The sequence below is a fragment of the Scyliorhinus torazame genome, chromosome 12 (assembly GCF_047496885.1).
Source record: "Scyliorhinus torazame isolate Kashiwa2021f chromosome 12, sScyTor2.1, whole genome shotgun sequence".
NCBI classification, from domain to species: Eukaryota; Metazoa; Chordata; class Chondrichthyes; order Carcharhiniformes; family Scyliorhinidae; genus Scyliorhinus; species Scyliorhinus torazame.
The window spans coordinates 149538483-149552562 of NC_092718.1; the positions used below are offsets into that span (position 1 = coordinate 149538483).

At 49.3% G+C, this 14080-nt stretch overlaps 1 protein-coding gene across 4 annotated transcripts in view; it reads left to right on the top strand.

Annotated features, from left to right (window-relative positions):
- The window catches only part of LOC140386652 (protein spinster homolog 3-like), a 237365-nt gene extending 223985 nt beyond the window's left edge, over window positions 1-13380 (top strand). For all 4 annotated transcript variants that reach the window (XM_072469164.1, XM_072469166.1, XM_072469167.1 and 1 more), the window contains one exon: window positions 13011-13380. In XM_072469164.1, coding sequence (XP_072325265.1) covers window positions 13011-13147 — 137 coding nt within the window. In that variant the 3' untranslated portion in view covers window positions 13148-13380. The remainder of the gene's footprint in view (window positions 1-13010) is intronic.
- The last annotated feature ends 700 nt before the right edge of the window (window positions 13381-14080 follow it).

Below are 14080 nucleotides of genomic sequence, written 5' to 3' on the forward strand. Positions count from 1 at the left end.
GAACCAACTACGGCAACAATTTGGCCTGACCAGAATGTTGGGTAAAGCTCCCATCTGCAACAACCATAGGTTCATGCCAGCGCTGACTGCGCCACCTTCAAAAGGTGGGGACAGGACAGAAGGACACTGATAGTCAGGGACCTATACACGGACGGCAGGATCGCAACACTGGGCGAACTGACAGAGAAATTCCAGCTAGCCAGGGGGAACCAGCTAAGGTACCTGCAACTCAAAAACTTCCTACGAAAGGAGGCAGAGACATACCCACAACCACCACGACAGACACTATTGGAAGAGTTACTGGACGCAAGCATCCTAGATAAAGGGAATTATAGCGACATGTATGACCGACTGGTAGAAGGGGCCGACACCATACTGGATGCAACAAGAATTTAAAAATGTTTTTGAAAATAAATTTAGTGTACCCAATTCATTTATTTTTCCAATTAAGGGGCAATTTAGCGTGGCCAATCCACCTAACCTGCACATTTTTGGGTTGTGGGGGTGAAACAAATGCAAATAAGGGGAGAATGTGCAAACTCCACACCGACAGTGACCCAGAGCCGGGATCGAACCTGGGACCTCGGCGCCTAACCCACTGCGCCACCGTGCTGCCCTCTGGACGCAACAAGAATGAAGTGGGAGGAGGACCTGGGGTTCGAAATAGGGTGGTGACTCTAGAGCGAAGCACTGCATAGGGTCAACTCCACCTCCACGTGCGCAAGGCTCAGCCCGACGCAATTAAAGTGGTGCATAGAGCCCACTTAACAAGAACCCGTATGAGTAGGTTCTTCCCGGAGGTGGAGGACAGATGTGAGTGGTGCCAAGGAGGCCCAGCCAACCGCGCCCACATGTTCTGGTCCTGCCCCAGACTTGCTGGGTACTGGACAGCCTTCTTCGAGGCAATGTCCAAAGTGGTGGGGGTGAGGGTGGAGCCATGCCCGAAAGTGGCAGTCTTCGGGGTTTCAGACCAGCCAGATCTATTCCTGGGGAGGAGAGCGGACGCCCTTGCCTTTGCCTCCCTGATCGCCCGACGTAGAATCCTGTTCGGCTGGCGGTCAGCAGCACCACCCAAAGCTGCAGACTGGCTGTCCGACCTCTCGGAATCTCTCCAAATGGAGAAAATCAAATTCGCCATCCGAGGGTCAGACGACAGCTTCCACAGAATGTGGGAGCCATTCGCCCAATTATTCCGAGACCTGTTTGTAGCCAACAAACAAGCAGAAGAATAGCCAGGTAGCCAAGAAACAGGAGAGAGTAGCCAAAGCACGAGAGGGAGAGATAGACCGGGAGGGGGGGGGACTGCTAAATCTAAGAGGAAGGAAAGGCGAGCCACGGCGGGGGGGGGGGGGAGGGGGGGGGGCAGGAGCGGGGAGAGGGGGGGGTAGAGGGAAGAGACAGGGAACAATAGAGGAGAGCCAGGGAGGGGGAGGGGGGAGGCGGGGAAACGTCAACAAACTTATCGTCCCCAGGAACAGAGATAACGGGGAAGACGGGAGGGCCGCAGAAGCGGAAGTGTGCAGAAGCGGAACGAGACGACAACGGCAGCGAACTCCGTCTGGGGTAAGCAAGGGACGGACGACAACATCACGAACAGATGCCTACTTATGTGTGTAAATAATTTTGCCAAGTGTACAGAGCTGCTGCTGTTGAACAGGGGCATAATACCGTCCGATGGCTTCTCAGGGAAAATTAAAACGTCAGCAGCAGCAGCAACCCATAGGGGAGTGGGGGTGAGTGCTCCGTTGGGAGGGTGTGGGAAGACTGAGGCGCGTGGGGTCACGTCTAGTCAATTGCTATTGTATATTCTCTTTTTGCACTATGTTAATGTTCACTCTATTTTGCTGTGTTAGGATTATTACTATTTATTATGAAAACCTTGGCAAAACATTATTTAAAAAATATATTTTTTAAAAAAGATGTGCAGGTTAGGTGGATTGGCCATGCTAAATTGCCCTTAGTGTCCAAAACGGTTAGGTGGGGTTACTGGGTTACAGGGATAGGGTGGAGGTGCGGGCTTAGGTAGGGTGCTCTTTCCAAGGGCTGCTGCAGATCCGATGGGTCGAATGGCCACCTTCTGCAATGTAAATTCTATGATTCTATGATTAATTGTTAAAGAGTCTCGACCATCTGCAATGGGCCAGAAGGATTGCCTAATTAAAATATTTGCCTTCCCTCCACCAATACCCCAGCCCCAGAAAAGAAAACAAAATAAAAGTACCATTAGGAGAGAAAATGTCTGGTTCAATTTAACAACTCTTAACTTGATGAAGCTTATTGTCTGGCATAAGTCACAAATAAATAAATCAGTGGTGATTTCTGGCAGCCATTTGTTCTGTAGTGCAACGCCTGAGAGAGCTGGAACAACACATGAAAAAATCAATGCATTTTCTGTGGATTGTTTCTGTTGGGTTCATTGCACAGAGCTTAAAGTTGATACTCTTTTTTGGATAAAGCGAGTTGTTTTGATGAAAAAATAAGTTGTGTACTCCCTAATAATGCTCAACTTTTTAAGAAGTTTGCAGAACAAAAACAGACGATTGAATCCCCAGTGCTGTAACCAGTCTGGGTTCAGTTATCTGATACAGTTCGCTGGGAATACAACTATCCTCATAGGGTAGAGAGGGGGAAAGTCAGTCAAAGTCCCCATTTGTGATTGGTGCCGAAATAGGATTTGGTTGACCTGAGCACTCCCAAACCTCAGTCTTAATCTGCTCCACGGGTCCCATCATTTTCTCCCGATTCAAGCTCGCCCTCTCGGCGGCACGGTGGCATAGTGGTTAGCACTGCTGCCTCACAGTGCCAGGGACCCGGATTCAATTCCAGCCTCAAGTGACTGTGTGGAGTTAGTACGTTCTCCCCGTGTCTGCATGAATTTCTTTCCGGAGCTCCGGTTTCCTCCCACAGTCCAAAGATGTTAGGTGGATTGGCCATGCTAAATTGCCCCTTCGTGTCCAAAAGGTTGGGTGATGTTGTGGAATTACAGGAATAGGGTGGGGCGTGGGCCGTGGTGGCGTGCTCGTTCAGGGGGTCAGTATAGACTCACGGGCCGAATGGCACTGAAGGGATTCTATGATCCTCTCTCCTCATGGCTGACTGACCAGCAGGGTATTTTTTCAAGTCTCTCCCCCACCATCCCACAACCCTTGACCTGTAAGTCTGAAGTGCGCTCACCTAGAATAGAATAGAATCCCTACAGTGCAGAAGGAGGCCATTTGGCCCATCGAGTCTGCACCGACCGTCTGAAGGTCAGTCTATCGCAGGGGTGTAGAGGCTTTGTCCGGCCTCCCTGCTTTGCAGGGTTCTCAGTTCAGGACACGTGCTCCTCCCTCCTGCCTGGCTGGGGTCCAATCAAAGCTACACTTTGTCACGCCCTTGTTTCTGCTCCAATCAGATTCCTTCTCCCTCACATTCAAAATTCCTCCACTTTCTCGGTCTCACTTCACCTTCTTCACCAGTACGTCTGTGCGTTGGCGGGGGAAGGCGTGAATGTTGAAGGTGTATGGGGTGCCATTCAAACCAGCCTCTTTGCCCTGGATGATGTCAAGCTCCTTGAGTGTTGTTGGAGCTGCACTCATCCAGGCAAGTGGTGAATATTCCATCACACTCCTGACTTTTGTCCAGTCGATGGTGGACAGGCTTTAGGGAGTCAGGAGTTGAGTTACTTGCCCACAAGATTTCGAGTCTCTGACCTGCTCTTGTAGTCACAGTATTTATGTGGCTAGTCCAGTTCAGTTTCTGGTCAATGGCAACCCCCAGGATGTTGATAGTGGGAGTTTCAGCAATGGCAGTGTCGTTGAATGTCGAAGGGAGGTGCTAGGGTTCTAGCTTGTTAGAAATGGTCATTGTTGGACATTGTGTGCTGCGAATGTAACTTGCTGCTTATTAGCCCAAGTCTGAATGTTGTTCAGGCCTTGCTGCATATGGGTGGCACGGTGGCTAAGTGGTTAGCACTGCTGCATCCAGCACTAGTGACCTGGGTTCAAGTCTGACCTTGGGTGACTGTGTGGAGTTCGCACATTCTCCCCATGTCTGCGTGGGTTTCCTCCAGGTGCTCTGGTTTCTTCCCACAGCGCAAAGATGTGCAGGGTGATTGGTTGGTCATGATAAATTGCCCCATAATGTCCAAAGGTTAGGTGGGGTTACAGGGATAGGGTGGGGGAGTGGGCCAAGGTAGCGTGCTGTTCTGGAGGTTTGGTGCAGACCCGATGCACTGTAGGGATTCTATGATTCTATGGATATGGACTGCTTCAGTACCTGAGGAGTTGTGAATGGTGCTGAATATTGTGCAGTCATTCTCATAGCCCAGAGGGTTGTGGAAACATTTAAGCAGAGATTGACAGATTTCAGAATCTTCAATGACATGGGGATAGTGTGGGGGGGGAAAGGCATTGAAGTGGATTGATAATCAGCCATGATTGAATGACAGAACAGATTTGATGGGCTAAATGGCCTACTCCTGCTTCTATGTTCCTATCATCAGCACGGTAGCACAGTGGTTAGCATTGTTGCTTCACAGCACCAGGGTCTCGGGTTCGATTCCCGGCTTTGGCCACTGTCTGTGTGGAGTCTGCACGTTCACCCTGTGTCTGCGTGGGTTTCCTCCGGGTGCTTCGGTTTCCTCCCACAAGTCCCGAAAGATGTGCTGTTAGATAATTTGGACATTCTGAATTCTCCCCCCATGTACCAGAACAGGCGCTGGAATGTGGCAACTAGGGGCTTTTCACAGTAACTTCATTGCTGTGTTAATGTCAGCCTACCTGTGACAATAAAGATTATAAAACAAGAGATATTCTGACCTTATGATGGAGGGAAGGTCGTTGGTGAAGCAGCTGAAGATGAAGTTAACCCTTTACATTCAAGTAAGCTTTTGAGGAACATAAAAACTGACTTGTAAAGGTTTCTATAGGTGTGTGAAGAGAAAAAGATTGATAGAGACAAATGCACGTCCTTCACAGTGAGAAACAGGGGAATTTATAACGGGGAACAAAGAAATGGCTGATCAACTAAATCAGTTCTGTCTTCACAAAGGAGGATACAAATAATGTACCAGAAATGTTGAGGAACACAGGGTTTAGTGAATGGGAGGAAATGGGACTGGATTCGCAATCGCGCCGGGGCTGATAATGGTACGTCGGACCCGCGACGCCTTTGTGCGATTCTCTGCCGACCGGAGATTCGCCGCCAGTCGGAGGCCATTGAAAGAGGCCCCTGCAGTGAATTCTCCATGGACGACCGGCCAAGTTCCTGCGGCGTGGTTTGCATATGATTCCACTTGGCAGGAGCTCAGAGTCGCGGCTGCGGTGGCCATCCTTGTGGAGGGCGGAGGGATCCATCACCGGGGGGGGGGGGGGGGGGGCGCGCCTCCATGATGGCCAGGCCCGCGATCGGGGGCCACCGATCACCGGGCGCACGTGATCTGGGGTGGGGGCCTACTATGTTTAGGCCTGCTATGTTTAGCGGGGCCGGCGCCACAGGCAGCCTCTGCGCGCATGCGTGGATCCGGGGCCGCAAGTGCAGGGCGCCATATTGGCAGCCAGAGCTGCGAGGACTACTCCAGGGCCCTGCAAGCCCCCTTGAAAATGGAGAATCACCCCGGACTCTCTAGAAAAAAGTCTGAAATGATTCACGCCCGTTTTCTCGCGGGCGTGGGGACATAGCCCCATTATTGGAGAATCCCGCCCATGGTGCTGGAGAAATTGATGGAATTGAAGGCCAATAAATCCCCAAGTCCTGATAATCAAATCCCAGAGTACTTAAGGAAATGGCCTGAAATAGTGGATGCATTGGTTGTCATATTCCAAGATTCTATAGACCCTGGAGCTGTTACTACAGATTGGAGGATAGCTAATGTAGCCCCACTATTTAAAAAGAGAGGTAGAGAGAAAACAGGAAATTGTAGATCAGCCAGCTGACAACAGTGGTGGGGAAAATGCTAGAGTCCATGATAAAAGATAAACTAAAAAGCAGAAGTAGAGCTCAGCTCCACCCACACTCTGACATCACTCCAGTAACATGAGCAGCTCCATTTCTTAAAGGTACATTTTTTAAACACACATTTCTTAAAGGTACTCTCACATGCCTTGGTGAGACCACACCTGGAATATTGTGTGCAGTTTTGCTCTCCTTACCTGAGGATGTTCTTGCTATAGAGGGAGTCCAGTGAAGGTTTACCAGACTGATTCCTGGGATGGCAGGACTGAAGGAAGAGGACAGATTGAGTCAGCATTAGGATTATATTCGCTGGTGTTTTGAAGAATGAGGTGGGGTCTCATAAAAACCTATAAAATTCTAACAGGACTAGACAGGGTAAATGCAGGAAGTTAGTTCCCGATGGTGGCGGAGTCTAGAATCAGGGGGCAGAGCGTAAGGATACGGGATAAACCATTTAGGACAGAGATGAGGAGAACGTTCTTCACCCAGAGAGTGGTCAGCCTGTGGAATTCACTACCATAGGAAGCAGTTGAGGCCAAAACACTTGTTTTCAAGAAGGAGCTAGGTATTGCTTTTGGGGCTACAATTACTGAGTTGGATGATCAGCTGTGATCATAATGAATGGCAGAAGCTCGAAGGGCTGAATGGCCTCCTCCTGCTCCTATTTTTCATGTTTCTATCTGCTCCCCATTCCTCTCCGGGTTTGTGTCTACTTCATGCAAACCTTTCCCATTTATGTTTGTGTTGACACTCCCACCTTCTGCCTGCTATTTTTTCAGTAATGATAAACGGTCCACACCCAAAACATAAACTTGTCCATTCACTCCCCAGACACTGGCTGACATTCCTGGTGGTTCAACCACTTTGTGTTCTTCTGCTGTTATTGATTTTGAGTAAAAATATCACCCTTGCTGCATTGAGGATGTCTGGTGGCATCGCTTTGTGAAATCCATCTGCACCCTGCCTTGTCCCGAATCGAGTCTCGTATTTACATGATGGGGTTAATGGATTCAAAGTCAGAAATACCTCCCAGCAATCATCCTTCCGCAAAGACATCTGCTAAACCCCTGTGCTCTGTCTGGTTGAGCTGGCCAGATAGGCGATTGTTGGCTGTCAGAACAGAAGGTGTTGCTGTTCAGAGGCATGACTGTTAACCGTGGGGTGGTGTCACAAGAACAAAGGGAAACATCCAGATTTAGGCTACACTTTTCCAGATGGTGCGGTTTACACACCGATGGTTCGATAAAGGCACCTGCAAGTTCCGCAGACAGTTGAAAGAATGCATCAAGAAGAGCCCTTTGCTTAGGGCAGTACGGTGGTGCAGTGGTTAGCACTGCTGCCTCACGGCACCGAGGTCCCAGGTTCGATCCCGGCTCTGGGTCACTGTCCGTGTGGAGTTTGCACATTCTCCCCGTGTCTACGTGGGTCTCGCCCCCACAACACAAAGATGTGCAGGGTAGGGGGATTGGCCACACTAAATTGCCCCTTCATTGGAAAAGAAAATAATTGGATACTCTTAAATTTTTTTAAGTAAAGAACAGCCCTTTGCTCTCGGACCTTTCTGACATCCTCGCACCGTTAAGAACAGAGAGCAGGAGAATCCCATGGCGTTCAGCTCATGATGTTCTTCAAGCCCCGAGTGTTCATAAACTGACTCAAATCAGATTTGTCCAACTCTGCAGTGTACCATTTGGTTATTCTTGACGCAAAACCAATAGGTAGGTGACTCCACCTCTCAACTTGCACAAGATTACTTTATCATGTTTCTTCTTTCCAGATTGTTCTGTTCCATGGCTGCTCCCCCTTAACTATGGCCTGAATGGGAGGGGGAGGTCAGCAGGAGTGGCTGCTTTTTCGCGAGCTGTCTTTGCTCATCTTTTATTTTATCCATGTGGACATCTCAAAATTGTCTTTTCCTGGGGCATATTATTGGTAACATGTCCCTGGATGATCCTGACTGGTGTCATGTGAGGTTTAAGAAATGTGTGTTTAAGAAATGTAACTTTAAGAAATGGAGCTGCTCATGTTACTGGAGTGATGTCAGAGTGTGGGTGGAGCTGAGCTCTACTTCTGCTTTTTAGTTTCAGTTTGAGAAAAAGCTTGGGTGTGTGTTTTTTTCAGTGAGCTGCATCTGAAATTTAAACAAAGAGCTGTACTGTTGATCTCTGCCACCCAAAGACTATCTATGGATCACTTGGTAAAAGGTCTCAGTATTGAATGTAAACCTAATGTGCTCCTGTTTGAAGGTTTGTTAAGTCTTTTTGATGTTAAAAGGACAGTTTACAAGGTTACTTAGTGTTGTATTCTTTGGGGTTATATTTGAATTAATAGTTGCTTAGATGTTCACTTTGTTTTAAAAAGGTTAACTTGCGTTCATAGAATAAACATTGTTTTGCTTTAAAAAAAAACTTTCCATTTCTGCTGTACCACATCTGTAGAGTGGGCTCCCCATACCACAATCTATTAGAAATTGTGGGTCAGGTGAACTCCATGATACACTTTGGGGTTCTCTAAACCCTGGCCCATAACACTGGAGTTTTGCAATGAGGAACTGAATGAAATTGTAAAGGATCCTTGTGTGAGTGAGGTGGTCGGAGTTTGCTGAGGTGGAGCCCAGTTTGCAGTGGCGTTGTTGCTGATGACTCTCATGCTCCCACCTCGTCCGTCCTTTCCAGGAGAAAAGACAACAATAAATAATCAACAATATAATCACAAGGGAGTAACGCCCAGGATTACTGAAGAACCTCACTGCGGGACATTGTCTTTTCCTGAGAGATATTGTTGGTAACGTGTCCCTGGATGATCCATAATGAGGCGAGTTCCTGACTGAGTTTGGAGATTGGTTGCCGTGCTTTAATCATCCTGATTTGGAGGCTGGGTGTGTCAGATTTGACAGAGCGCAATGTATCCGGTCTTAAAGGCCTGTGGTGGGTCGGGACCCCGTCCGCTGGCCTTATATTATCCTGTCTTTAATGATTCTTGTGAGGGGGTAGAGGTGGCCGGTTGTGTCAAGTCAACCCCCAACCCTCTCCGCCTGGCAACTGGGCTGTTGATCGTTTGGGTGGCATGGCAACGACTTGTTGCTTCGTTCATTAAAATCCTTAAGAAAGTCTGAGGAATGTTCGATGATCCTGTCAAGACTTTGGCCTTTTCAATCAGCATGGATAGTGTCATTATTTGCAGTGAGATTCTTCAATAATCCTGGACGTTACTCCCTTGTGATTATGTTGCTGATTGTTTATTGTTGTTCTTTCTCCTGGCAAGGACAGGCGAGGTGGGAGAATGAGGGTGAGGGTCGCCGGTTATCCTGTTCTAGCAAAAACCATACTGAACCAATTACGTGATATGTGGGGCGGAATTCTCTGCAATCGCCACGATGTCCGCTGACCGGCGCGAATCAGTCCGGCATCGCGCAGCCCCAAAGGTGCGGAATCCTCCGCATCTTGAGCGGCCGAGCCCTAACCTTGAGGGGCTAGGCCCGCGCCGGACTGATTTCTGCCCCGCCAGCTGGCGGGAAAGGCCTTTGGTGCCCCGCCAGATGGCGCGGAAATTACTTTGCCGGGCGGCGCATGCGCGGGAGCGTCAGCGGCCGCTCACGGCATCCCCGCGCATGCGCAGTGGAGAGGGTCTCTTCCCCCTCCGCCATGGTGGAGACCGTGGCGAAGGCGGAAGGAAAAGAGTGCCCCCACGGCACAGGCCCACCCGCGGATCGGTGGGCCCCGACCGCGGGCCAGGCCACAGTGGGGGCACCCCCTGGGGCCAGATCTGCCCGCGCCCCCCCCCCCCCCCGGACCCCGCCCGCGCCGCCTTGTCCCGCCAGTGAGAGGTGGTTTAATCCACGCCGGCAGGACAGGCATTCCAGCAGCGGGACTTCGGCCCGTCCGGGCCGGAGAATCGCCGGTGGGGGGAGGGCCCGCCAATCGGCGCGGCACGATTCCCGCCCCCGCCGAATATCCGGTGCCGTAGAATTCGGCAACTGGCGGGGGCGGGATTCACGCCAGCCCCCGGCGATTCTCCGACCCGGCGGGGGTTCGGAGAATCCCGCCCCACGTGGTTTGTGCACAGTTTTACTCCTTTCTTTTTATGTGCTGTCGTCCTTGCAGTTATGGGGGGGGAAGGGAAAGATGAGTGGTGTCAGGGCAGAGTAATGGGTGGTTGGTTGGTGTGGAGTTAGGTGGTAGGGTTAGTTAAGTCCTCACTAAGATTGAGTAGAGTCCCCCAGTTCGAGCTAACCATGTTGGGTTTTTATTTAGCTTTTTGTTATTTTGAATTGAAGAATCTGTGCCAATCTCCGTCGATGGCCTGTGCGGATTATATATCCCGGGAAGGACTGGGGTCCTTCTGACCTTTCTTTGAGGTTGGTGTTCTTTGGAAATGAGTATTGGTGCAAGGTGGATTTGGTTAATCCTTGATTGATTTGTTGATTGTTCCTAGGTCAACTTGAGCGTTCTCTTCCCTCAGGAGTTTTTTGATTGGTTTCCTCCAGGTGCTCCGGTTTCCTCCAATGATGTGCAGGTTAGGTGGATTGGCCATGCTAAATTGCCCCTTAGTGTCCAAAAAGTTTAGGTGGGGTTATGGGATGGGGCGGGGGAGTGTGCTTTTTCGGAGGGTCGGTGCAGACTAGATGGGCCGAATGGCGCTGTGAAGCAACAGCACTAACCACTGTGCTACCGTGCCACCCCTTCAATAGAGGATAAACTTAACAAGAATATTAATGCAGAAAGGGAGAAAATAATAGACAAAGAATGAAAGGTAAAGGCCAAATGCCATTGGTTCACACCCACATATACTCAAATGAAATTAAATGAAAATCACTTTTTGTCACAAGTAGGCTTCAAATGAAGTTACTGTGAAAAGCCCCTAGTCGCCACATTCCGTCGCCTGTTCGGGGAGGCTGGTATGGGAATTGAACCATACTGCTGGCCTGCCTTGGTCTGCTTTCAAAGCCAGCGATTTAGCCCTGTGCTAAGAAACCAGGGAGAAGATTGCAGAAGCTCTAGTTTATATCTGGAAAGGTTCCGTTGGAGAAAGGGGATGCCAGAGGACTGGAGTTCATCTAATGTTGTTCCTGTATAAATAAAAGGAGATAGAACAAAACTGGGAGATTATAGACTAGTAGGCTTATCGACAGTGATAGGAAATATAGTGGAATTTATATCCAAAATAAGTAATAGAAGAGCATTAAGAGACAGAAAATATAATCAAAAATAGTCAGATTCCGAAAGGCTAGGTTGTATTTAACAAACCTGCCTGAGACCTCACAACATCACCGCAGGAAAGGGTGGCACGGTGGCAGAGTGGTTAGCACTGCTGCCTCACGGCACCGAGGTCCCAGGTTCGATCCCAGCTCTGGGTCACTGTCCGTGTGGAGTTTGCACATTCTCCCCGTGTCTGCATGGGTTTCGCCCTCACAGCCCAAAAGATGTGCAGGCTAGGTGAATTGGCCATGCTAAATTGCCCCTTAATTGGAAAAAATTAATTGGGTACTCTAAATTTAAAAAAAGAAAAAAAAACATCACTGCAGGAGTGCAATATTCTAGGCCCAACCATCTTCAGTTGCTTCATCAATGACATTCCCTCCATCATAAGATCAGAAATGGGAGTGTACGCTGATGATTACACAATGTTAATCAACATCCGTGAGTCCTCAGATAATGAAACAGCTCACGACCAAATGCAGCAAGACCGAGACAATATCCAGGCTTGGACTGACAAGTGGCAAGTAACATCCACCCCACACTAGTGCCAGGCAATGGCCATCTCCAACAAAAGAAAATCTAACCATCTCCTCTTGTCATTCTATGTCATTACCATCGCAAAATCAAATCAACCTACTGGGGGTTACCATTGATCAGAAACTGAACCGGACCAGTCATATAAATACTGTGGCTACAAGAACAGGTCATAGCCTGGGGAATCTTGCAGCGAGTAACTCACCACCTGACACCCCAAAGCCTGTCCACCGTCCACAAAGCACAAGTCAGGATTGTGATAGAATACTCTCCACTTGCCTGCATGAGTGAAGCTCCAACAACAGCCAAGAAGCTCAACACCATCTAGGACAAAGCAGCCCTCTTGATTGACATCCCATCCACAAACATTCATTCCCTCCACCATTGATGCAGTGGCTGCAATGTGAAGCATCTATAAGATGCACTGCAGCAACTCACCAAGGCAGCACCTTCCAAATCCATGACCTCTACCATCTAGAAGGACAAGGGCAGCAGATGCTTGGGAACACCACCCACCTGCAAATTTCCCTCTAAGCCACTCACCATCCTGACTTGGAAATATACCGGCGTTCCTTCGCTGTCGCTGGGTCAAAATCTTGGAATTCCCTCCCCAACAGCACAGTGGGTGCACCTACACCACGTGGACTGCAGTGGTTCAAGAAGGCAGCTCGCCACCACCTTTTCCAGGGCAATTAGGGATGGGCAACAAATGCTGGTCTCACCATAGGCACCCACATCCCGTGAAATATTCTTGTAAAAATTAATTGAAAAGATATAATGGAAATAGGTTGAAATCTTGGAGCTGGATCCTTGGTGTTGACACCCCAGAGAAGGTGTCATTTGGGAGAAGATTCCAAGGTGTGTTCTTCGAAAGTGGAGATTAGAAACTCTCATGTGGAAGACAGAGTTCTAGTGAGACCCACTGACTCACAGTGTGAAGAGCATCGGGGGTAATTGCTGAGAAATCTGTAGAAGTTGTATTGGCTGGTGTCTGCCATCTTGGTTTTGGAATGTGGGCTGTCTGACCACATTGGTCTACATGGACTGTGCACTTACTGAGAACATTAGATAAGATCTTGTGCTATCCTTATGAATCTGTATATACCTGTAAAGTATAGTTGAGGGTGAAGGAGCAGTCTAATATAGTCTAATAAACACTAATTCTTTGTGACTCGGTTCTGTAGCTGCCCTCCACGTATCTCAACAGAAAATAGAAGTTAGGATCCAAGAATCCAGGTTCCACCCTGGGATCTGTCTAGTCGTAACATCAGCTGAGATCGTAATACTAGTTTGTTTACTATGGTTGCTGTTAAATTGCTGTGATTGCTGTCATATGTTTTGCAGATCCAGCAGACGTGACCTGCGCCCAGAGAACCCAAGACTCCATTGTCAAGCAGACAGCTGAAGTGTTGAATAAACCCATTAGGGCTGCTGGACCAAAGGAGGATCATTTTGTGATTGGTTGCAACATCAATCAATAAGTTTTTAATTAAATAAAAACACCGATAGTGGTTATTTTCTCAGCGACTGAAAACAGCACTTTCAGCATCAGCTTTTTGAAGATGGTCTTCACATCGGCATTCCTCACTCTGCACTTTGTACATAGAGCAAGTCAACCTATTGTGTAGCTGCCTGCTTCTAATTCTGAACGTGGTTGCCCATGGTAACAAGGTTCTTTGCTGTCATTAAAAAAAAAATCTCTTTGAATCACCAATAGGGGTCTGGATTCTCCATTATTGGGACTATGTCCCCACGCCAGCGTTAGACTTTCACGCCAGAAAAACTGGCATGAAAGGGACACATATTCCTCACCCTGCAGGGGGCTAGCAGGGACCTGGCATAGATCTGGCAGCTATTGCTGCAGATACGGGCCCCCGCACTTCCGGGTCGGAGGTCACGCACTTCCAGGGTCGGAGGTCACGCATGCGCGCGGCAGCCTCCAGCGGCCCCACCATGCTCCATAGCGACTCAGACTGCGGAGCTGGACACTGAAAATAGACCTCCTGATCGGCCGCACGCCCGACCCTCAACGTTCGCACAAACATTTCCCGGCCGCCTATAAGGCACCCCCTGCCCTCCGATCGATCTGTCGCCGACCAGGGCGGCCGCGGACTGAGTCCGCAGCCGCCACGCTAGTTTCTCAACCAGCTGGATCACATTAGATCCACGCCGTCAGGACTTCGACCGGTTGGGGGCGGTGAATGGCGGAGCGGGCCTCCATCAATGGCTGGGTGGTGTGGCAAACTCGCCGAGTACGTGCTTTTTGGGGCCCGCAGAATCGGTGAACCGGCGCCGGTCCCAATTCCGTGGGGGGAAATGGATTCTCCGCCTCCACGCCAAAATCTTTGACATCATGTCCAAAATCCCCTTCCAAAACCCCCTCAACCTCAGACATGCTCAAAACATATATCCAT